General features: G+C 35.5%; 1 protein-coding gene across 2 annotated transcripts in view; it reads right to left on the bottom strand.

Annotated features, from left to right (window-relative positions):
- FAR1 (fatty acyl-CoA reductase 1) overlaps positions 1–23,250 on the bottom strand; it is a 66,724-nt gene that overhangs the window by 3,426 nt on the left and 40,048 nt on the right. For both annotated transcript variants that reach the window (XM_034644638.1, XM_034644637.1), the window contains 8 exons: positions 21,191–21,370; positions 18,546–18,723; positions 17,431–17,475; positions 17,165–17,283; positions 15,754–15,821; positions 14,108–14,279; positions 6,841–6,970; positions 1,237–1,364 (listed from right to left, as the gene is read on the bottom strand). In XM_034644638.1, the coding sequence (XP_034500529.1) occupies positions 1,237–1,364; positions 6,841–6,970; positions 14,108–14,279; positions 15,754–15,821; positions 17,165–17,283; positions 17,431–17,475; positions 18,546–18,723; positions 21,191–21,370 (1,020 nt within the window). The remainder of the gene's footprint in view (positions 1–1,236; positions 1,365–6,840; positions 6,971–14,107; positions 14,280–15,753; positions 15,822–17,164; positions 17,284–17,430; positions 17,476–18,545; positions 18,724–21,190; positions 21,371–23,250) is intronic.

The raw sequence follows: 23,250 nt of genomic DNA, 5'->3' as shown, positions 1-23,250 counted from the left end.
CCTCATCCATGAATGAAACATGGTACTAGTGTATATAGGAGGACCCTCCCATTCTCAAAGAGTAATATTAACGTTATTGTGCTCATGTTTCAAAATGTTTTTTATAATTTTAATGGTGTTAGAAAAGAATACAAACGTTCAGATATGTAACAATGCTACATAAATTCCATTAACTTCAACAGGCAGTCCAAGATAGGACTATAATATACAAACGATATAAAAAACAAAAGAGCTGTAAATTAGGAGTCAAAGGTAAGTATTTTAGTTTCCTTTGCCACCTAATATGTATGACCTAGGCGAACACAACTTCCCTATGCTTCTCTTTCCTCAACTACGCAACTAGTTGCTCTGCAAAACCTCATACAAGTTGGAGGTACAAGAAGAATGATGTGAAGGGCTTAAAAACTGTTATAAAAATTGAATTATAAAAACACTACAAATGAGGGGCGCCTGAGTGACACAGCGGTTAAGCATCTGCCTTGGGCTCAGGGCGTGATCCCGGCGTTGTGGGATCGAGCCCCACATCAGGCTCTTCCACTAGGAGCCTGCTTCTTCCTCTCCCACTCCCCCTGCTTGTGTTCCCTCTCTCGCTGGCTGTCTCTATCTCTGTTGAATAAATAAATAAAATCTTTAAAAAAAACAAAACAAAACAAAACAAAACACTACAAATGAAAGAGGTTACTACTGAAACTAACTGCATCTTTGAATTATGGGATAACAATGATTTTTCTGTGTGGTCTGAGGTTTTTAAAACAATAACTATATGTTACGTTTGTAATGAGACTAAGGGAATAATTATAACTCTGGTTTTATAAACAAAGAAAAAATTCTATGCTGAATGATGTATTATTTTCTCTTTTTCCCTTCCAAAGATGTATCCGACTAGGGCAAAAACAAACAAAAACTCCTCCAAATAAACTACCTCTAGTTTAAAATACATTTTTATTTTCTCCTAATATCTTCTTCAGTAGCAATATAAGGAAAGATAATAGTGACTTTCAAAACCAAATTCCACTTGAAATTAGTGCTAAGGAACAGTATAAATTGATAATAAGTTTCAACAATCATACGCTAAATTAATACTACCATAGTTTCGAAAGTCCAAAGGTAAGCACTCTTCCTAAATGCAATATATTACACTAGCAATATCTTTCACTTACCAAAAAAAATAAAAAACAAAAAAACCTGCATAATGTTTCATAAGGAAGACAAGATGAAATCAAGTAAAAAACTTACTTGTTCAGATGTTTTCTAGCTGCAGGGAGGCCAGACATTTCCTCATTCAATACGTATTTCTTAGTCCCCATGCAGTAGTTCTCTATATATTCTGCCCAATGTAACTGCCGTACATCAATATTAAAGGTCTGTAGGAAGAGAAAACACTGCTTACTTTATTGAATAATTTTTTCACAACTAGTCAATAATTCACACTTTTTAAATTTTTTTAAAAGACTCATTTATTTATTTTAGAGAGAGAGAGAGAGACAGAGTGCACAGGGCGAGGGTCAGACAGAGAGAACCCAAGTAGATTCCCCGCCGAGCACAGAGCCCCAACATAAGTCTTGATCTCAGGACCCATGAGATCACGACTTGAGCTGAAATCAGAGTCAGAAGCTTAAACGACTGAGCCACCCAGGCACCCCCAAAATTCATACTTTTTAAAAGGCTAATTCCATATGACAAGATTATAAAATTATTATATATATATATGTAACTTTTGAAATCTTACTGCTATTCACGAAGAAATTCTTACCCCTATTTTATACCTTCCACTAAACACAGAAACATTTCAGAAGATAATCAGAAAACTCATGTCAGAATTTGAAAAGTATATGAAGTATAAGAAGAAACCTGTACCATTAAAAAAAAAATTCCATTGTCTAAATAATCTATGTATTCCTCACCACTTTATACATGTACTAATACATTTATTTCCAGTTTCTTTCTATCGAAAGTATCTCTTCTAGAACACCCTGCATACCACCATACAGATTACTTTTCCTAGAGAACAGTGATGGCATCAAAAGAAAGAGTATGCTGTGAAAGCTGGCTTAGGAGTTTAGGTAAGGAGGCCATTTGGTGAAAATGATGGACAAATCAAAAAATAAAACTTTACGAAAATGTTACTTAGTCACAAAATAAGAGGGCTATACATTGCTCAGTGCTTTTCCATACAGAATCAGATTTTTTTTGCTGTTATAAACAGATTATTCAGTATTTACCATTACTTATCTGAAAACATCAAGTTGTAAACCAACAAAAGCTACCATAGATAAACCATTAAAGTAACATTGCACTTAATTGGGGATTCGACTTCAGACAGGAGATATTATGAGAAGTCATTACATACGTGTAATTGGATCCCCACAGGAAAAGTGAAAAAGAGTGGAACAGAAGCACTACCTGAGAAGACAAAAGCTGGAAATTTCCTCAAAATGATGACACATAAGCCACAGACTCAAAACACACATACATCACATCTACACATGTATCTGAGCACATCAAAGTAAAACTGTTGAAAATCAAAGATGAAAATTTTCAAGACGGCAGAAAAAAGTGTTACAGGTTACCTCCCAAGGGACAAGAATTAAACTGATAGTGACTTCTCTAAAGAAGCAACGGAAGCCAAAAGACTATGAGAGGATGTCTTCTGGGGCTTGAAGAAAACTGTTAACGTACAACTCTATACCAATATAAACATCTTTGACAAATAAAGATGTTTCCAGAAGAATAAAAACTGAGACGACATGACATCAGCATATGACTCACACCTGAGGAAGTACATTAAATGGTATTCTTCAAGCATGATTCCAATTGAAGTCTGGAGGTGGAAGAAGAAATGAAGAACAATGATGCTGGTAAATCTATGTGAATACTTACTGCACAGACTGCAATAAGAATAATGATTGTGAGACATATAACACACATGCAGAATTAAAACATGTATTGCTCCTTGCGTTATCCAAAAAGGGCAGAAGTACCGATATTATATTAGTCCTTGATAAAGTAAGGAAGGGTGCTGTAATCTCTAGAGTAACCTACCAATACAACTAATATATTTCTGTGTAACTGACCCAGATGGAAAAACAGAAAATTGTAAAAAAAATACCTCAAAGAAAGAAAGAAAAAAAAAAAAAAAGAACTTAAAATAAGTAAGACAAACAGAAAGCACTAAGAGTTAGATTTAAATCAAATGTTATCAGATTACATTACGGATTAAGTCTTCCAAATAAGGGTCTAAAATTGTCAGACTGAAAAAAGCCTACATGCTGCTCAGAAGAGAAATATCTAAAAGATAAGGATACAGGAAAGTTGAAAATAAAGGTCAGGGACACCTGAGTGGCTCAGTCGGTTAAGTGCCTGCCTTCGGCTAAGGTCACGATCCCAGGGTCCTGGGACTGAGTCCCACCTTGGCCTCCTTGCTCAGCAGTGAGCCTGCTTCTCTCTCCGCCTGCCGTTCCCCTTACTTGTGCTCTCTATCTTTCTCTCTCTCTGACAAATAAATAAATAAATAGGTCAGAGGAAGATATACCTTTCTACCAACAATATATGAGAGCTCCCACTGGCCAGGGCCTTACCAGAAGGATATGTTGGCAAAGTCTGCATTTTTGCAAACAGTTAAGTAGTAAATATCTCAGTCTAGTTTCAATTTACATTTCCATTTTTATGAGTGAGGATGAGTATCTTTTCAAATGGTTAAGAATCATTTGCATTTATTTTTCTGTAAACTGTTCATCTCTAGCCCATTTTCGGTAGGATTATTGGGCATTTTTGCCATTTCTACACAAACTTTTTATGTAATATGAAATGCATATTAACATTACACTGAGATACCACTATACACCCACCAAAGTGGCTAAAATTAAAAATTAAAATGAAAAGGCCAAAAGTTCAGAGGATGTGGATTAACAGGAACTCTTATACACTGCTACGTGGAATGTCAACTTTGGAAAACTGCTTAGCATTATCAACTACACTGAACATACAAATACTCTCTGTAGCTACTAGTCTATTTCTAGATATAGAACCCATACAAATGTGTGCACATGGTTCAAAGAATTATTCCCAATAGCCAAACTGGAAATAACTCAAATATCAACAAAAAAAAGAAAAAATACTGTATGATACCATTTGTATAAAGTAAAAAATGGGTGTAACTACCATTTAGTGTTAGAATTCAAGATAGTTGTTACATTTGGGAGATAGTGATTGGGAGGGGGCATGAGGGGATCTTCTGGAGATAATAATGTTCTATTTCTTCACCTTGCTCACTTTCTGATAACTCAATGGGCAGCTTGTGTTGTGCACTGGGATGGGGGGAGGGAAGATGGGAAGGGAGAAAATAAAGAATCAGCAGAAGCCACAAATCCTCTAAACTGAGATTATCTGTAGGACCCTGTTACCTTACACCTTCTGCTCTGAAGGGTGCAGGCAAGAAGGAAGACTGGCTTATAAAGCCTACGGCCCCATAAGTTAAGGAGTCTTATAGAATACTTCTGCAAAAAGATAAAAATCCCAACAACTCAGAACAAGGGTGAAAAAAAGTAAACCCACCACACACAGAAGTGGGGAGAAAAACTGCATACTGATGCCTTTGTCTGGGCTAAATCTGCACTATCTAATATGGCAGCCACAAGCCACACACATCTCTGGGAACTTGAAAGTGACTGGTCTGAACTGAGATGTGTTGGGGAGTGTAAATGCACACTGGGTTTCAAAGGCTCAGTATTAAAAAAATGGAAGTATGATATCCTTTAAATAGTTCTTTAAATTTTAAGTAATTTTTATATTTTTGTTTAAATTATATTATTTTAGATATATTAAATAAAACATTAAAAAAATTTTTTTAAGATTTTATTTATTTGACACAGAGAGATACAGCCAGCGAGAGAGGGAACACAAGCAGGGGGAGTAGGAGAGGAAGAAGCAGGCTCCCAGCGGAGGAGCCCGATGTGGGGCTCGATCCCAGGACTCTGGGATCATGCCCTAAGCTGAAGGCATGAGCCTTCCAGCTTAACGACTGAGCCACCCAGGTGCCCCATAAAACATTAAAATTTTTAAGGAAAGAAGTAGAAAGAAAAGGAAGCTGAGACTGGGAAGATGAAAAAAAAATCTCCTTTGAGAAACTGTAATCATGAACGAGCCTACTGGAGGCCCATATTCACCTGAGTTGTGCTAAAAACGTCATCAGATATTTCAAAGTGGTCCTGGCCTTGTGAATGTCACCTGGCGAGTTAATGCTGATAGTCACTAGGTTACTGGCAGAAGCAAGGGCAAATCCTTATTGGGAAACTGCAATTTCAACACAGGCTTCAAAAAATTCCCAAGAAATCCTCAAGGAACATGAATTTAAGGTCAAACAATAAGAAACAAGAAACGAGGTGCCATGAGTGAGACCGAACTTAAAGGACACATGGTTAGATGCTAAGCTGCACAGCCTTTAGAAGTTTGAATTATCAGAAACAGAATTTAAAACAATTATGTCTACCATGTTTCAAAAAAAAAATTCTAAAGATTATTTAAGAAATGTAAGATTTGAAAAATACACCAAACTTCTAAAAATGAAAACACCTAAAACCCAAAATTCAACGGGGTGGCTTAGACACAGCTGGAAGACTGCCACAGAACTTTAATTATTGGCTCTCAGGCCAGAAACAAGAGGTACAAAATATGAAATCAAAGTTAAAAGACCTGGAGGAGAGAATCATCTAAAATACATTACAATTTCACAAGAAGTTAAGAGAAAGGTGAAGAGGCCATAAGTGAAGAAACAATGGACTTCGGATCCAGGAAACCCACTGTGAAACAGGATTAATTAATATATATATATATATATATACAAAGACATTCACAGTGAAACTGCAGAATACCAAAGAAAACCTCTGAAAAAGAGACAAGAATAAGAGGTGGTCACCCATAATGTAAAAGCAAATGAGACTGATTTTTTTCAACAGCAAGAACATAAGCCAAATATCAAAGGAATATAAAAAGAAAGTTATCTTTAATGTGCCGAAATCATGTTACAAAAACAAGAGTGAAATAAAGACATGTCAGACAATCAAACATTGAGAGCTCACTACTAACAGACTCCCTAATAAATCATATTCTGGATAGATTTCAAGCTGAAAGAAAATGACCCTAAGGAGAAGATCTAATAGCAAAGACACTGGTAAGTACTGGTTAAATCTAAATAAAACTAAACAAAATCATATCTAATTATATAAGATTTAAATAAAGAACTGAAGTAATATATAAACATGTATATTAGTGGGGTAGTGGTTATAGCTCAAACACTTCAAGGTCCTAAATATTATTAAGGAAGAGGCTATAGAAATTGCTTAATTTAGACTTCGTTAGGTATGCATGTTAAAATATCTAAGGAAACCTCAAAAAAAAAAACCCCACACACAAAGAGCTTAAGTTTCAAACTAACAGAGGATGAAATATGGAATGATAAATGAAAGAATATTTGAGTAAAACAATTTCAGAGAGAAGGTCTTTTCTCGAAATTCAAAGAAGAAAAAGTGGAGGAATGATGCATAAAAAAGTCCAAGTTTTCTATGAATTTTACTAAAGGGGAAAAAATAAATCAACATTTCAATTATACTTTGAAAGCACCTCTGCCACTCTCAAATACTTACGCTATAAATTCTAAGATAAAGCAATTTTATTTTACTGCCAACAATTACGATGGAAGCTTTAATGAAACACTATAAATAGGTCAAATGTCTTTCTTGTTGCATACTGACTGTGAAAAATATCCAATTATTTCTCAGGTTGCTAATGGTTCCCCAATTAGTAATGCTACATGTTTTCTAATATAAAACAGAAAATACTTGCCTTTTTATCTTCAGGGTTTAGTTGATTCATCAACATATTAACATTGTCAGTATTCCAAACCCAAGAATTACTTGTGAAATATTCAAGAAACACCATAGCTTTGTGAAGACGAGTTATTGTTTTCATCATCCTGTATCGTAAGAAAAATGGACATTCATAATTTGCATAGATTAGGGAAAATGTCATCACCACCCAGGGTACCAGTTTCTATATTGAGACAGTAACAGTAAAATTATAATACATAATTCAGTAACTGCGTAACAAACCACCAGCGAACAAGAATATTTCTGTATCTTTGAAGAACATTTTATAAATCCAAAGTGGAAAAAAATTTTAAGCAGCAGCAAATGAATTTAATGCTGCCTAAACAGAGTTCTGTTGATATGTGAAATTAATTTTCAAAGGAAATACAATACTTCGAGGTCAAATTTTCTACTATAATCCTAAACAAGTAAGTGGATTCAATTAGTATTCCCTTGCTCTTTGTTCCTTCAATCACATTTTAGTCCAGCTACAATTACTAAGATTTCCTGTGAATTTATAACATATGGTGTCACATTATAATCTCAGCTCTTTAGCATCATGGAGGCAAAGTATACAGAAATATTCGTTTGCCATTTAATTAACTCTCTCCACATATATTTTTAAAGTAACTTTCTCTTCAACGCAGAGAGGTACCACTCTTGATTGTCTGAATGTGCTGTGAAATCAATGACTCACGCTGAAAACTTTCTGAAATAGATATTCAAGATATTCAACTTAACTCCCCAAATCCCCATCATCCATCCTTACAGAAATAAGGAAGTTCTGATATTTTTTGTTTGTTCCTTTTTTAAGAAGACCGAGGGGCCTCAATCTTTAAATCTGTCATTTTATACCTCACTGTTCACTGTAAGTCAATGATATCACAACACTAATCAGAGTGGTAACATCTATATAATAGTAATTACCTACAATAAGTGGGGAAAGGGAAGAAAGAACTTTCTGAAACAAAACACACACCAAAAATTCCCGGCCTCTGATAAACAGAAAAATAATTTGTGGAAAAATATTTTAAAAGAATTCTATTCATATTCCCACAATAAGGATTAGCATTTACATAGTTTAGAAAGTACCAAAATCAGGAGTTTTAGAAATGGGGAAAATGGGAGAAAATGAGAACATTAGAAATAGGGGGAAAGTCAAAACAGTAACATTAGCTAAACAATTCTGAGGACACATTCAATACCTTTAGAAAGAAACCCTGAATCCAGACTACTACAAGAAATGAGGCAACATGGACTATACAAAGAAAAACTGTGGTTCATGCAAGAAAGTAATCCCAAAATAAAACTTCCATCAAACACGAAAAGAATTACTGAGCATTGAAGGCTGTATTTGGATGGCAATAGTTTAGACAGATAGAAAGCACATGGGGGGAGAAGCCAAGACATGCTCTTTTAGAAAAGAGATTAGACCATTTTTTTCCTATAACAAAAACAAAAAATAACAGATCTGTAAGTAAATCAGTATCTACTACCACAACCAGTATAGTACACTTGAATTACACACATACACATATTTGCTTAACATCATTTTCCAACATACATCTTATTAACAAGTTCTTCCTAATTTCTTTTTCACTGACAATTCTCACCTAGTCTTATCTTCAGATTCACCCAAGTGACAAAATTACCCTGCAACCAATCACTGATTCAGCCATTCAAAAATACAGTAAAAAATTGGAGGGGAAGAAGGAAATCTGAAAGGCTGCATATGTGTGAAGTTCACAGAATATTTATCAAGCAATAAAAGTACTAGATTGAATACTACGGGGATAAAAAGAAACTTTAAACTTTGCATAATCACTCTGGTTCAAATGCCCTATGAGCAGACAGATGTATGTTCTGCTGCACGTATTTATTCTTTATTACGTCAACCTGCAAAAAAATCACCACAATCTTTTAGAGTAGGGCGAGATCTTAATGGTCATCTAGCCCAGGATTTCTCAACCTCAACACTACAGGCATTTTGAACCAAATAATTCTTTGTGGTGGGGGGCTGTCCTGCACATTTTAAGATGTTCAGCACCCCTGGCCTCTACCCATTAGATGCCAGTAGCATAACCTCCCCGAGTTGTAGTAACTAAAAACGTCCCCAAGTATTTTCAAATGTTCCTTGATGGAGGCCAAAACTGCCCTCCATTAACCACCAGAAAGACAGGGGCGCCTGGCTGGCTCAGCAGGTAAAGCGTCTGACCTCGGCTCAGGTCATGATCCCGGGGTCGAGCCCCACATCGGGCTCCCTGCTCAGTGGAGAGCCTTCTTCTCCCTCTCCCTCTGCTGCTCCCCACCCCCCCCCGCCTTGTGCTCTCTCACTCTATCTCAAATAAGTAAATAAAATCTTAAAAAAAAAAGAAAAACAAAAAACCAAACAGAAAGATAAAAAATATCAGATTCACAGAAGTTACGCTAGACAGAGTTAGGCTAAATAAAACCAATGGGACTAGGGAACCATTTTTCTAACGTCATTTTTAAGAATGATGAAATATCTACTGCATTTCAAGAACGAGAGTGAATAATTTATACTGCCTCTACTTGTAATAATACCATACACCCTAGTCCCCAGTGTTACCCAGAATTCCTTATGACGCATGTTTGAGTGGTACTCTTTATCATTATGTCAAGATACACAGTAAGTTAGATTTTTATCTAGCTGAAACACAGAATAATGTAAATGAATAAAGTGGACACCACGAATGACACGATTAACATTAATGTAGAAGGAGGCATCATATTAAGGCCCCAATAGAACATATAAAGCCCAGTACCTTGTTCAGTAAATATCTGAACAAATTAAATAATATAAATGATAAGACTTTGTACTTAACATTTATAAAACTGCCTAAATAAAAAACCTTTCTGGCTCTTGTTGCTTTTAGACTATAAGCTCCCAGAGGTCAAGGATCATTCCTGCTCTGATACTTAGGCTTGCACAGGACAAAACTCAGTTAAGAAGGTTCTTTACTTGATGTTTCCTTTTTGGAGCAGACTTTAAATTCCGAAGGTAATTACAATACTATCTCCTATCCTACATGCTCACCTACAATACCACTCTATCTTCCCATCAAAAGGTAATGGTAATTTATAACCAATAGAATGAGGTGGAAATGACACTGTATAACCTCCAAGGGTGGGTAAGAAAAAGTGATACAGCTTTCTGCCTTGCTCCCTGGAATACTCATGCTTGAAGACTTCAGTCGCCATATATGCTGTCCAACTCCCCCTAAGGCTGCTATGATGGAGGAAGCCCAAATCAGTGCACGTGGAGAGATGGTGTAGAAAGGCTCTGAGACTACGTGACGTGAGAAAGATGCCCAGCACCCTTGCTGCTCTGTACCCTTCCTTTCCTAATTCCAGTGCACCTGCTCCAGTCCCTATCTGACTGCATCCACTTCAAAGATGCTGAGCTAGAACCACCCCGGTAAAGCCTTCTAGAATTTCTGACCCAGAGAAATCATGAGATAAGTAAAATGGTTGTTTGATGTCAATTATACAACTTAAAAAAAGAAAAGACTCTTAAGTTTGAGGTGATATGTCATGCAGCACAGGTCACAGAACCGATATCAGTACTGGGAATGAGAGGCTGCTATAATAAACATCTGAAAGACGTAGTATTGACTTTAGGACCAGGTACACAAAATCTGGAAGGCCCTTGAGGAGACCACTAGTGAAACTTGGAAGGATCAAGAAAAGAATGTTAGTGGAAACTTTAAAAAGCTTTAAGGAAGATGCTTGTGAGGGCTTGCAGGAAAGTGAGAAAAATATTGTTGGAAGTTAGAAGAACTGTCACTTGTGGTAAAACAAAAAATAAAAACTGTACCTAGTAAACTCGATGATCTAGCCAAGATTTCCTCAAAGAGGACAAAGATGATCATTAAAAAAATGAACTATTTGAGTAGAATTTGGAAGGAATGTACAATGTCAGCCAGGAATTCTTTAAGAAACAGCTTCTGAGCATAGGTCAAGTCCAGAATGCAGATGTAAGATTCTTTGTTAAGACCTCAGAAAGATCTAAAATGGTACCTCACAGATAAACAAAAGGCTCACTCCAATCTTAAAAGACATGTCTCATAGACTACTGTCGAAGAAGCAGAACCTAAGAGTCTAAGGATTGAAGATCGAAGGGTGTTGTTCCATAGCAACCTCATAAAGAACCCGAGGCAGAAAAAAGGCAAGTTTCAAAGAGATCGTGGGTATAGCTTTGGTCTAATGGAGAAGACTGTTTTCAAATGAGATATACAGGAAACCTGCAGTTTTAAAAGGAATCTTATCAGTTTAAACTTAAAGGGACAGAGACAAAATGAAAGAGGCTTCTGGATCAAGGGTCAGCAGACCAGAGTCTAGGGCCAAAGCCACCTTTTTTTGCAAATAAAGTTTTATTGCAATGTAGTCATGCTTACTCATTTACATATTACTTAAGGCTACACAGCTGAGTAGTTGCGAGGTGAAAGCTACATATAATAGCAGAGTTGAATAATTGCAAAGAAACCACATGGCCCGTTACAGGAAAAGTTTGCTGATCCCAGCCCTACGCACTCCCAACATTTTGTGGGCAGGACGTAGGGTAAGAAGGCAATTCGCTGCACACCCAGGCCATTTTTTTTTTTTAATGAAAAAGAAAGATGACTCAGAGGGCAGAGCCGAGAGCCTCTAAGAACCACCAGAGAGTAGGACTGAATCCTAATTAAGAAACCATCAAACATACCTAGCTGGAATTCAAAACTGTTACAGACCAGTGACTGCACAAAATTGTCCACTTCCTGTGCTTGCCTCATCCTTACACATTATGGAACTTGGCACTTTCATTCACAGGTTTTCAGACCAATAGTTGAGGAACTACACCTGCAAAACCACTCCTAAAGAGCCTCATCTGCAATTACACCAGATTCAGTTGACCCAACAGTGGCTTCAAGTTGATGCCAGAAAGGTAGGGGGAAGAAGTAAGTGTATTTTCCATGAGGGAGGAGTGTGAACTGTTGTGGCCAGAAGGCTGACCACAGCCAACTGCACTTTCCAAAATGGCTTCGACAATACCTTTCAGCTAACTTGCTCAAATTTTACATGATCTTGAACATTCTCTACATTTCCCTTCCTCGAATTTTGGAGGACTTGTGTGACTCACGTGTGAATGAAAGAATAAGGTGGTAGTAGTGCTGCATGATTTCTATGGGTAGGTCAGAAAATGCAGAGAGATTCCATTTGCCTGCTGAAAGACTTCTCCTTGAAGCCTTCAGTCACCATGTAAGCAGTCCATTTCCCCTAAGGCTACCACTAGTCCTAGAAAAGAGACTACAGGAAGAGGTCCTGACACTTTATGAAGAGACACTGACACAAGGTGTTTCCACTGCACGCTCCCCCTTTCAGCTCCATCTGACAATCACATCAAAGACCCCCAAGCCAAAACTGCCTAGCTGATTCCCTCCTGAAGTCCTGATCCTGAAAGAAACAATAAACCAGAAGAAATAATAAAGTAACTTCTGCTTTTCTAAGAGCCACTAAGTTTGAGATGATTTGTTATATAGCAACACCTTCTATAAATTATTTAATAAACTTGTTATTCATTCATTAAGTTTACTAAGCCCCCTTTCCTATATAAGGCTTTGTGATATGTTTACCCTGTTTTACTTTTTTGACCTAGTTTTGACTTTTCTGCTCTAATATGCAATAACCTTATTAATACCAGGAAGGCATGCAATGCTATCACTCATGACTTTACATTTGCTTTTCAGCCATGAAAGAACGCTGCCAATAACAAACACTGCATTTCACAGATCACTCTTAAAAAAACTTGAAAATAATTTTGATATATTTTGGATCTTTTTCCCATTAAGTTATTTCTTTACCTATCCTAAAGTTGTTCAATACAACACCTCTCACATATTTCAATATTTAACACATTGGGTTAGGAACATAATGGACAACTGAATCCACAGAAAATCCCTACAAGAAACTCAGATCCTGATACACTATAACTGGCAGATACCTCACTTTTATTTTTTGAACAGTTGATGGAAGTTCTGGAATCAGCATCTTCTTTATACATTAATACTCAAATCCTGAACTCTCCAATCAAAGGCTCCACTGTAATGCCAATGTAGTTAAAAAAAAAAAATACATTTATGGTACATTTCACTGTAATTCTGGTAAAGACATTAGGAGGACTTCAAGTTTGTGGGGTTTCAATAAGAAAGAAAAGAAGAAAGAAAGGCTATATAACAACCATAAGAAAATAGAAAGCTTCTCATTTGTCAACTTTTGATTTAAACTATGACATTTTCAACCTGGAAAATTAGTCCAAAAATGTAATTACCATATTATAAGCTGAATGGGCAGCTGAGATAGTTCAAGCCATTAATTTTTTAGAAGCATTCTGTTTTTTCAAATAAAACTGCACAATCCACTCATAGCAAAACATTTTACCCTTAATCCCCTATAGACTCACCTCTAGTTTTTAAGGGGGAGAAATGGGCTCAATTTCAGCTTATAATAACAATGACAACCTTGAGGCTGGACATTTCCTCTATTACGGGATTTTGGAGGATCAATGGCCCAATAAGAATGAGATCCACAATAATCTCCCCAAATATCCTCAATTCATAAGAAATGTCCTAGCATCCTGATTGTGATTGTGATTAATCAGGTTAGTAATTCTAAAGGTAAAGCTCATGCTAGCGGACTTTTTGTCTCTCCAGCAAGCTTCCACCACCTTACCAATACATAGGTGTATTTACTGCTATTCTTCTTACCACGGTTTCTGACCTGTCAACCTGAGTGCAAGATCGAGCAATAATGCAGGTACTGTATGTCTGACACCCTTCCAATAATGAAGCAATAAGTTGTTGGAACAGAACTTAATATTGGGGCGCCTGAACACTTGGTTTAAAGGATTCATCTTGAAGGAATGATTTAGATAATATCCTGTAGGAAAAATAAGCGTCAGAGCATTTTGAATGTTATTTGTTATTCAGAAAAAATACCTAAAGTTAGACCTAGAATTCAGCACGTGACAATAATTTATCATCCAAACTTCAGAATAAATTAGAGTGACAACACTACCTTTGCTTTTCTGACAAAGTCTTAATTTCAAGAGTCTTCTCATTCACAAAAGGCCATTAAGCCTTATCATAAGCATAAACAAATACAGAGTTAATGAATATGCATTTTAGTGTAAGCATGGGTTGTTTAACAGTCAGAGGAACAGATAAGACAGAGCTAGTCACCATTACCTTGGGCTTCTTCCAGTCATCCTGAGGTAGATATCATACAGGAATGCTGGGGCCTTATGGCTTACAGCAATCCAGTAATGATATAAAAGGTGATTGGAGGTTAGATTTACATTGGGCCGTCTGAAGGCCTGTTCGAGAGGATTCCTCTTGAAAGTGGAAATTACATGGTATTCTGAGGAAGAAAAGTTGTGTAACAGCTTTGATATAACCATGTAATGAAGTTTTGAAAAAAAAATCATGTTTTTACAAAGCAAAATATTTTACCAAAGATGTCAGAGTTCGCTCAATTAAAAAACAAACTTTTCTACCCTCAATAGTAGCTAAGAGAATATGGGTATTAGACTGCTGAACTTGAGTGGTTTTAGAACTGTCACTATTTACAAATTTTAATTAGATGAATGAATTTTTGCTACAATTCACTCTTAAAAATCCTTTTAATGTTTTACCTATGTCAGTTTACAATGTCACTTTCTATATTTCACCTCTCACGATAGCTTCTTTCTTTCTGTTCCTCTTTCCAGATTCTTATTACTGTATACTTACTTAAAAAAGAAAAGGAAAATCATCATCCTTTGCTTATAAATAATTAAGTTGCTCAAATTAACATACCTCAACAAGCTTAAAACAACCCAAAATTAACTTCTGCTGTAATTTATTCAGGTGATATGATACTGACAAAATTAAATCTATTATCTATGTTAATACTTTTATGGAAATATATATTGAAAAATCGACTTAAAAATAATGCTCAACTTTTTACTAAACTTTACAACACAATAAGAGATGACAAAAAACCTAACTCATTTCAGTGTTTTAAAATTTTTAGAAGAATACTATTTGAATAATTATCATAAAATTAAAATCACCCTAGACTGATTTTTTTCTTATATGTTATAATGGTCAATCTTTAAATTGAAATAAAAATGGCATAGAAAAACCCTAGGACAAATGACATAAAGATTAACTCTAAAATCAAAACTTGTTCAATGAGAGGTAAAATATGACCTATTACCAAATCGATGCCATTGATATATCTTACTTTAAATATGAAAACATAACTTAAAAATTATTCAATTTCAGTAAGCTTGAAGTTCTATTAACCCTAATTTAGTACAAGCAATATAGTATATACATATTTCTGTGAATTTGTGAATTTCAATAAATTAATTAATGTAATAGAAAATACTCTGGCAAAATGTATCCTACTTGCTAATTCCTTAATTTATTACTCTTGGGACAGCTAGCTGGCTCCTGTGATATAACAACTCCTGTAGCTGGAAGTGATACTGCCTATGGATAGACAACATCAGGACTGAGAGTACCCACAAGGGAGGAAAAAATCACTGTTTCCTCACTATGGGCATTTATCTGTGAGGGATGCTGCAGACGGCAGCAGAAAAATATTAACAGTCAGAAAAGGGTGGGCTAAGGAGGGAACATACTGCAGGGTATTTTTTAATTTATGAAACACTGCTAAGGACCATAAGGCAGTATAGGTACAGATATTCTAATATGGCAGTTAAAATAAGAATAAATTGGTAACTCAGTGGCTTTTTAATGCCTTGTGGGTATATTCTAACATAAAAACTCAGTGAATATTTTAAGTTAAGATTTATTCTAACATTCAAAAACAGGTAAAATCATACCAACTTCACCCCAGTGGAAAGGATTAGTGCTGCCTGTTGTGCAATTATACACCATGATGTTTCTTGGTCTGCAAAGACAAAGATCAAAGCAATGAAACATAAAAAGAGGCCAAACTTATCCAATCTAAATCTTATACGATATTCAAGTAGGAAGAAACAAGGATGATGGGTACCTTTTCTACATTGATTATTTCAAAATTATCCTCAAACAATTAATCTTTGTGTCTGAAGGACCATTTACAACTACCATTTTTCCCTTCCCTACCAAAAAAATTATTATAAAAAAATACAGTATTTTTCTCTTTTCATATTTTTCTTCCTTATAATAGCAGGAATATCTGTTTTAAATGTAAGGAAAACAATGACAAACGACCTCAGCTCTTCCTACCTCCTTCTCATTACCAGAGACTCTAGTTTAAAAAATGAGGGACTCAGTTCCCTTTTATCAGAAACAATATACTCATGTAATCATATCCCTCCTTTTTTAGGATATAAAATGCTGACTTAAAAAATACGGGCAGTTTATTGATTAGGGAAAAAAAAAAGTTACTGAAAAGCTTAAAACTTAAGAGTTACCTATAAATGCTACTACTCCCTTTTAAAAAGAGGCCTGAGTTAATTAAAGCTGCTCTACTGGGGTGCCTGGATGGCTCATTTGGTTAAGTGTCTACCTTCAGCTCAGGTCATGATCCCAGCCATGGTCCTGGGATTGAGCCCCACATAGGGCTCCCTGCTCAGTGGGGTGTCTGCATCTCCCTCTCCCTCTGCCCCACCTCCCTGCTTGTGCTCTCTCTCTCACATCAATCAATCAATCTTTAAAGCTGCTCTAGTGTGTCATGTTTGATATATGCAAGCCATTCTCTGAGAATTTCAGTTTTTATATGTTGAGTTTATTTATTTATTTATTTTTAAAGATTTTATTTATTTATTTCACAGAGAGAGAGAGAGCGAGCGAGAGAGGGAACACAAGCAGGGGGAGTGGAAGAGGAAGAAGCAGGCTCCCAGCAGAGGAGCCTGATGCAGGGCTCGATCCCAGGACTCCGGGATCACGCCCTGAGCCAAAGGCAGACGCTTAACGACTGAGCCACTCAGGCGCCCCTATATGTTGAGTTTATATCAAGTTTTAGTTTGGATTAAAAAAGCACTGGGGAGTGGCCAGGGTTTTGGGTTTTTCTCATTCTTACCCTATAGACAGTATATGAAAATTAACGTCAATTCTTAATTACAGCTGATGGGACTACTTGCTATATTACTTATGATTAAAACAATTCTTGCAATTGGAAGTGATAATACCTATACATATTGGTATGGAAATTATCAGTACTGAGTGATTATTTAGCATTAGCCATTAGCTCTATTTTCCCTTCGCAGTTACTACATATTTAACAAGAGACATTGTCACCTCATATACCTATTAACTCCGGAATACCAGGCTGCCGCAAGACTCGTGTTGACAACTACATCTACAGGAACAAGATCTGCAAGGGCATTGTTGGAGGCACGCATTGTTCGAAGAATTCCTTTCCCTGCCTTTGTTAAAATTAAAAACAACACCTTAAGATATATAAGCCAGAGTGAATATATATATATATATATACACACACACATATACATATAAAGATATACAGAAAACAGAAAAATATGCAGAATGTAAAATAAGTCAAAAGGTTTACTTACTGCAATAAAGAGACCACTTGGTCCATTAAAGTTATCAATCCATCCCTAATACAAAAATTAAAAACAGGGGGAGCTTAGAAATATTATAAGACAAGAGATTTATTATTTGAAACCTGTAACCCCATATATGTACTTAGCAGTTTTCTTCTAAAAACCAAAAAAGATGAGATTCAGACCAGAATATTTCTCTCCTCCTGTAACAGATGCAGTCTTCTCCTGATATTGCAAATGGTGAAATTAAGTCATTTTCAAAGGGTTACCTGCTATTCCGTTAACTCTGTCTACAAAGACAATTCAATAAAAAGGAGTTTATGCCTGTCAAATATTTTAGCTAACTTACACCTGTTCAAGTTTGATTTTGTGCTATTTACTAAAGCAGCATCCTGAGATTAGAGGAAAATGGGAATTACTCCTCAAAATTACTAAATAAAACAGAGGAAAAGACAACACCCGTCAAAGCAACAAGAGATGCTATCACTTCCTATCATTATAGAGACCTAGATTTTTGCAAATCAATTCATCTGTTAGGTTGTATCTATTTTCTCTTATTCCAGGGATTCCCAAATTCCATAATGGCCTGCTTTTCTACAGCAAATTATCATAGAAATCTCTTATGCCTTTCTTAGCTTATAATCTATACAGGGAAGAGTTTACCCCTCAGAAGGCTTGCCTCTTTTTGGTATTAAAAAGCAAATGAAATAAAATAAGATCCTGAATATTCTTATCTCTATTTCCTTCACCTCCAGAAGGGAAACTAATCAGTAAATAATTTTAAAAGCCAACAAATGCTGATGTGTCAGAGTCCAATATCTTGTCAGTCACAAAGAAAACGTGTAACGCAAGGTCTACTTTGACTCCAGACAACATCGCAGCCTTTGATTTAATTTTCAGTTAAGATTTTTAAAATGTTTATCTGCATTTCTATATACACAGCATTACATTACAAAAAAGTACCAATGAAAGTGTCTCTTTCTATGAATGAGAACAATTTTGCCATAGTAAGCCACGTAAACAATACATGCTCTTATATCAAACAACTGCCAACTCTTTTTATACAATAAGACAAGACTTAAAATTCTCAATTCCATTATTTACAAAGATTTCTCACAACTTACTGGAAAAGGTTCTTTCCAACTGGCACCAACAATCGATGGCCTTACAATAGCCACATTTAGCTTTGCTCCTTCTTGTTGTACAACATATTCTGCCAATGCTTTCGTGTATATGTATGTATTAGGTCTGTCTCCTATCAACTTTGGTGTGATATCGTTTACTAGGCCATCATCCATCCACCTGGTTAGCAAAGAAATTGCATGCAAAAATATTTTCAGATGTTTTACTACAAAATTAAAACCACTTAACTTTGCATGTTCAAACATATCTGTTACTCTGACTCACATGATTTGACAACTTTTACTTAAAAAAAAAAGGGAAGTTAATCTTACTTTCATTAAACATCAACTACAAGTCTGCATCTCTTATATTACATCTCTTATATACAATTTCTATATCCCGAAAGGTCTGAAAGCCAAGAATTCTTTCATAAATAATATGGTAGGTGGCAATAACTGATCTGGACTGATTTATGGCCTTTTAAAAAATACCACTTAAAGTAAATATTCGTACGCTTCATATGTGTTTGATCAGGGGTGCTACCCTGGATCCAGTTGAAGTTCCTTCATATTACAGAGTACACAGACTATAGTTCCTTTCTGACGTTCAAAGAAATTCCAAAACACATCTGGCCCCAAGGGTTTCAGATTAGGAATTATAGATATGTATATAACCACTGTAACAGCACAATATGTTAATTACAAACATTTGCAAATGAACATACATTTACAATTAATATAAATTGTCTAGCGATCTAAGTAGTTCATGTAAAGCACTAAAAACTGTTATGTTCTCACTAGCAAGACGAACAAATACTAAGGTAAATGATAAAAATAAACTGAACCATGCTATAAAAATTCAATTAGCAACCTACTATGAAGTCACAAAATTCCTCCAATTCTCTCAGGGTCTCTGAAGAAAAGGTCTACTCTGTAGACCATCTGTAAAAGGAGGGTGATATACTAGGTGACATCCATGGTCTTTCCAATTCTACATTTCCAATTCCACTATGTCACATATCTGTTTTCAGATACTCTCCCTTACTGTCTATAATGTTATACAGACTTGTACACTCAGTATAATGTCACACTCTAAAAATACCCACACTAACTGACGAGGAAGCATAAAATAGAGATTATCAAGGTAAGTTTTCTTCTGCATGTAGAAGTACTTTTTGTGGATGGAAGAAAAAGAATCTAACAAAACTGAAGGGAGGTTACTACTCAACTTAGGAAAAACTCCATAGTGGAAATGAGTCTTGAAAAAATGGAACACTTGGTACATTAAAACAACAGTAACAACTATGAACTGGCTAAACCAAGGAGATGTTAGCCAGGAAGCCTCATCACTGGGAGTGAGTTTACACAGCCAATCTATGAGTTACCCTAAAATTATCTGTTAGCTAGATTTCTTTGTAAGCAAAGAAAAGAGATACAGAATTAGAAGGTTACAAGTGCTTTCTCAGCAACTTAGATGTTTGGAGATACCAACTCCAAGAAAAAGTAAAAAAGCTTCCTTTAGCTTCTGCATTCAACTTTTCCCAGAGATATTAAACACTTCTGACTACCGACCTGTGGGGACAAGGAGGTAAATATTTGGGACCATCTAAGAAACAAGAGTCAGAAAACAGAAACCAGGGAATTATAAGAATGTCTTGGTAATGTCTTACTTATTTTCTTATAATCTGTCTCCTTCCTCATACTGATCAGAAGGAAAGCCTTAAAGAAAAAGACTTATGTTCTTACTTTAGGAGAATACTTGGAGAAACGATGAACATTCTCTAGTGCCCTTAGGAAAAAATAACTTGAGAAAGCAGGGGACAGTAAATGGAGCTGAAAGTGGATAGGATCTCTGGGAACAAAGGAAACCTAAGGGAAACAGAGAAGAATAAAGGAGGAAAAAGTCCACAGGGCTATTATAGGAGGATTAATGAATATGTTCAGATTTGATGGATACGGGAATCTTCTATAATTCTAGTCCATTTAAGAAGAAAAGACCTTTCTTTTTGTTTTTGCTCTGATCCTGTTTACTTCACTTGATAAGAAAGTACAGCCTGAAGCAAATGAAATCTGGACCCTGCCGACTTCGCTTACTCACAAATATTTCTCAAATAATGATTGCTGATATGATCCTAGTCCTCAGAAAGATGATAAACAATAACACTAGGAGTATCATTTAAAGGAATGGGACTGATCCTTTAATAATTTAAGGCCTCAATACAGATGTACTCCATTGGGGAGAAAAAAGGATAATTTTTTAATCAGTTAGAACCTTGCTACTGAACAGGCAAGTAATTAGTCTCAATGGGTATCACGCACTTCTTATAGTTGCTAGATTAACTCCCTGGAAAACAGAGGCCCTAATACCATGGATGAGCTGTTCAGAGACCTTCCTCCAACTCTCACACCTGGTCAAATGTGAAAGATCCAACCTGACTTCACCGACAGTTATTCAGTTATAAATCTACACAATAATAACATAGCAGATATGTAATAATTGGTTGAATAAGGAGGAGATAAGTGTATACATATGTGTAGATGGAGAGAGAGAGAAACTGAAATAGACCAAGAGATACATATAAATAGATAAACTTGGGTCCAAAGTTTTGGGATCAAATCAAATGTGTATAAATTTAAAACAAACATACTCTAAAGAATCAATCAGCTTCTTGGGATCCACAGGAGGTGGGTAGACTACTTCATCAATATGCTTTCGATTGCAGTAGGCATATGCTGTTGATACATGCATGAACACTTCCAGATTCTTCATTTGTTGTGCAAGGAGAATAAGCTGGCGTGTAGCAATCACATTTAACTGAACAGCATCTCTAGAAAAGAAAAGGTGACAATGAAAAATTGGGAAGCTTTCTCAGAGAAAAATTAGAAAGTCATTTATTTCAACTGCTAAAATATTTTTATTTCCATTAGAAAGAAAGAGATTTTTGTTTCCTTATAACTGACCCCTTAGGTCTGATCTTGTATATTTTATTTCAATATAAAGTACATCCATTCTATCAGTTATATTTAAAAAGAAAGATTTTGATTGTAAAAGAAGCCTCACACTAGGATTTAAAAAATAAAAGTACAAATTAAAAATTTTAAATTACCCAGAAATAAACACAGGTAACTTCAGTCTTTGGCTTTATACATACATTCTGAAGTCATGTTAGACTTCTCTTGAACCTTGATTTTTTAAAATATACTGTTTCATGGTATGGAATTACAAAGAAGTAATCAGAATGGTTAAGTAATTTTAAAATGCTAAGTCAGAGTCACCGATATGGATAAAACAGTCAAAGAAAACTCAGAAACATTAAGTTATATTAACATATAATCAAGTAAGAATATGTGTATTTCCCTGTATAGCAATTAATCCAAACACTTTTTAAAAGACTAGCTTACAAAATTCAAATGGGTATATTATAATAAAACGGGTACATTTTGTCACAAGAGGCACATGCAAGACTCAAAAATGATCTATATATTATTCTTGCCTTGAAATTTATCCAAAGTAAATAATTTCACAAATGCAAAAATATATATCCAGAAAAATAATCAATGAAGCATCATTTAGTAATAGAAAAAGCCTACAGAGCCTAAATATTCACTATGAATGAAATAAATAAATTTTAACAAAGCAGGTATTTTATCACAATGAAAGAATAGTCCAAATAATTCCAAATAATTATATGACAACTATAAAAACATGGGAAATCTGCATGAATACTTTTAAAATACACATATTACAAAGTAAAGCAGGATTAAGAACAAGACTCTGGATAAGACCTGGGTTCAAATTCTAACTTGGCCTACCTATCAGCTAGCACTCAGTGACCTTCTACTAGTCAAGCACTCAGGCCTCAATTTCCTCACCTGTAAACGGGAGCTATAATACAGTCTACCTACTAGGATTTGTATAAAATTAAATGAAATAAATAGCTTGCAAGTATTCAGCATTATTCACTCCTAAACAGGCACTAAAACAGGCATTCAATAAATATTACTAAAGGTAATGAGGTGGTGGGTAGTTTTTACTTGTTATTTGAACAAAAAGTTGATATACTCAATGCCAGTAAAACTGTGATAAAAGTGGCAAAGGAGGGGCGCCTGGGTGGCACAGCGGTTAAGCGTCTGCCTTCGGCTCAGGGCGTGATCCCGGCGTTATGGGATTGAGCCCCCACCATCAGGCTCCTCCGCTATGAGCCTGCTTCTTCCTCTCCCACTCCCCCTGCTTGTGTTCCCTCTGTTGCTGGCTGTCTCTATCTCTGTCAAATAAATAAATAAAATCTTTAAAAAAAAAAAAAAGTGAAAGGAATACACTGTTGGTGACTACACTGATAGAAATGATTCAAAACAGATTAAGACAAACTACCAGGAAGTACAGAAATGATGTAATTACTAATTTAACCTACTGAAATAACTCAAAGGAAAAACTCGTTCTAACTGTAATTTTTCAAAGAAAGAAATGAAAAATTGCCTAAATTTGCTATACCTAGTGAATATTATACATAAATTATGGTATATCAACATGATGGAATACCACATTACAAAAATTTTAACTACGAAAAAAATTACAAGTGTGGAAATTGTTTCCCTAAGTAAAACCAGAAATTCTATGTTTACATTTTACGTAAAGCAATGTATGTTCAAAGACAGACCACAAGGGAATGTTTTTAAAATCACAATAGTTTAAAGTACTTTCCAAAAT

The sequence above is a fragment of the Ailuropoda melanoleuca genome, chromosome 16 (genome assembly GCF_002007445.2).
Source record: "Ailuropoda melanoleuca isolate Jingjing chromosome 16, ASM200744v2, whole genome shotgun sequence".
NCBI classification, from domain to species: Eukaryota; Metazoa; Chordata; class Mammalia; order Carnivora; family Ursidae; genus Ailuropoda; species Ailuropoda melanoleuca.
The sequence above is the reverse complement of the archived record's forward strand: the minus strand, read 5'-3'. Positions and strand labels throughout refer to the sequence as shown.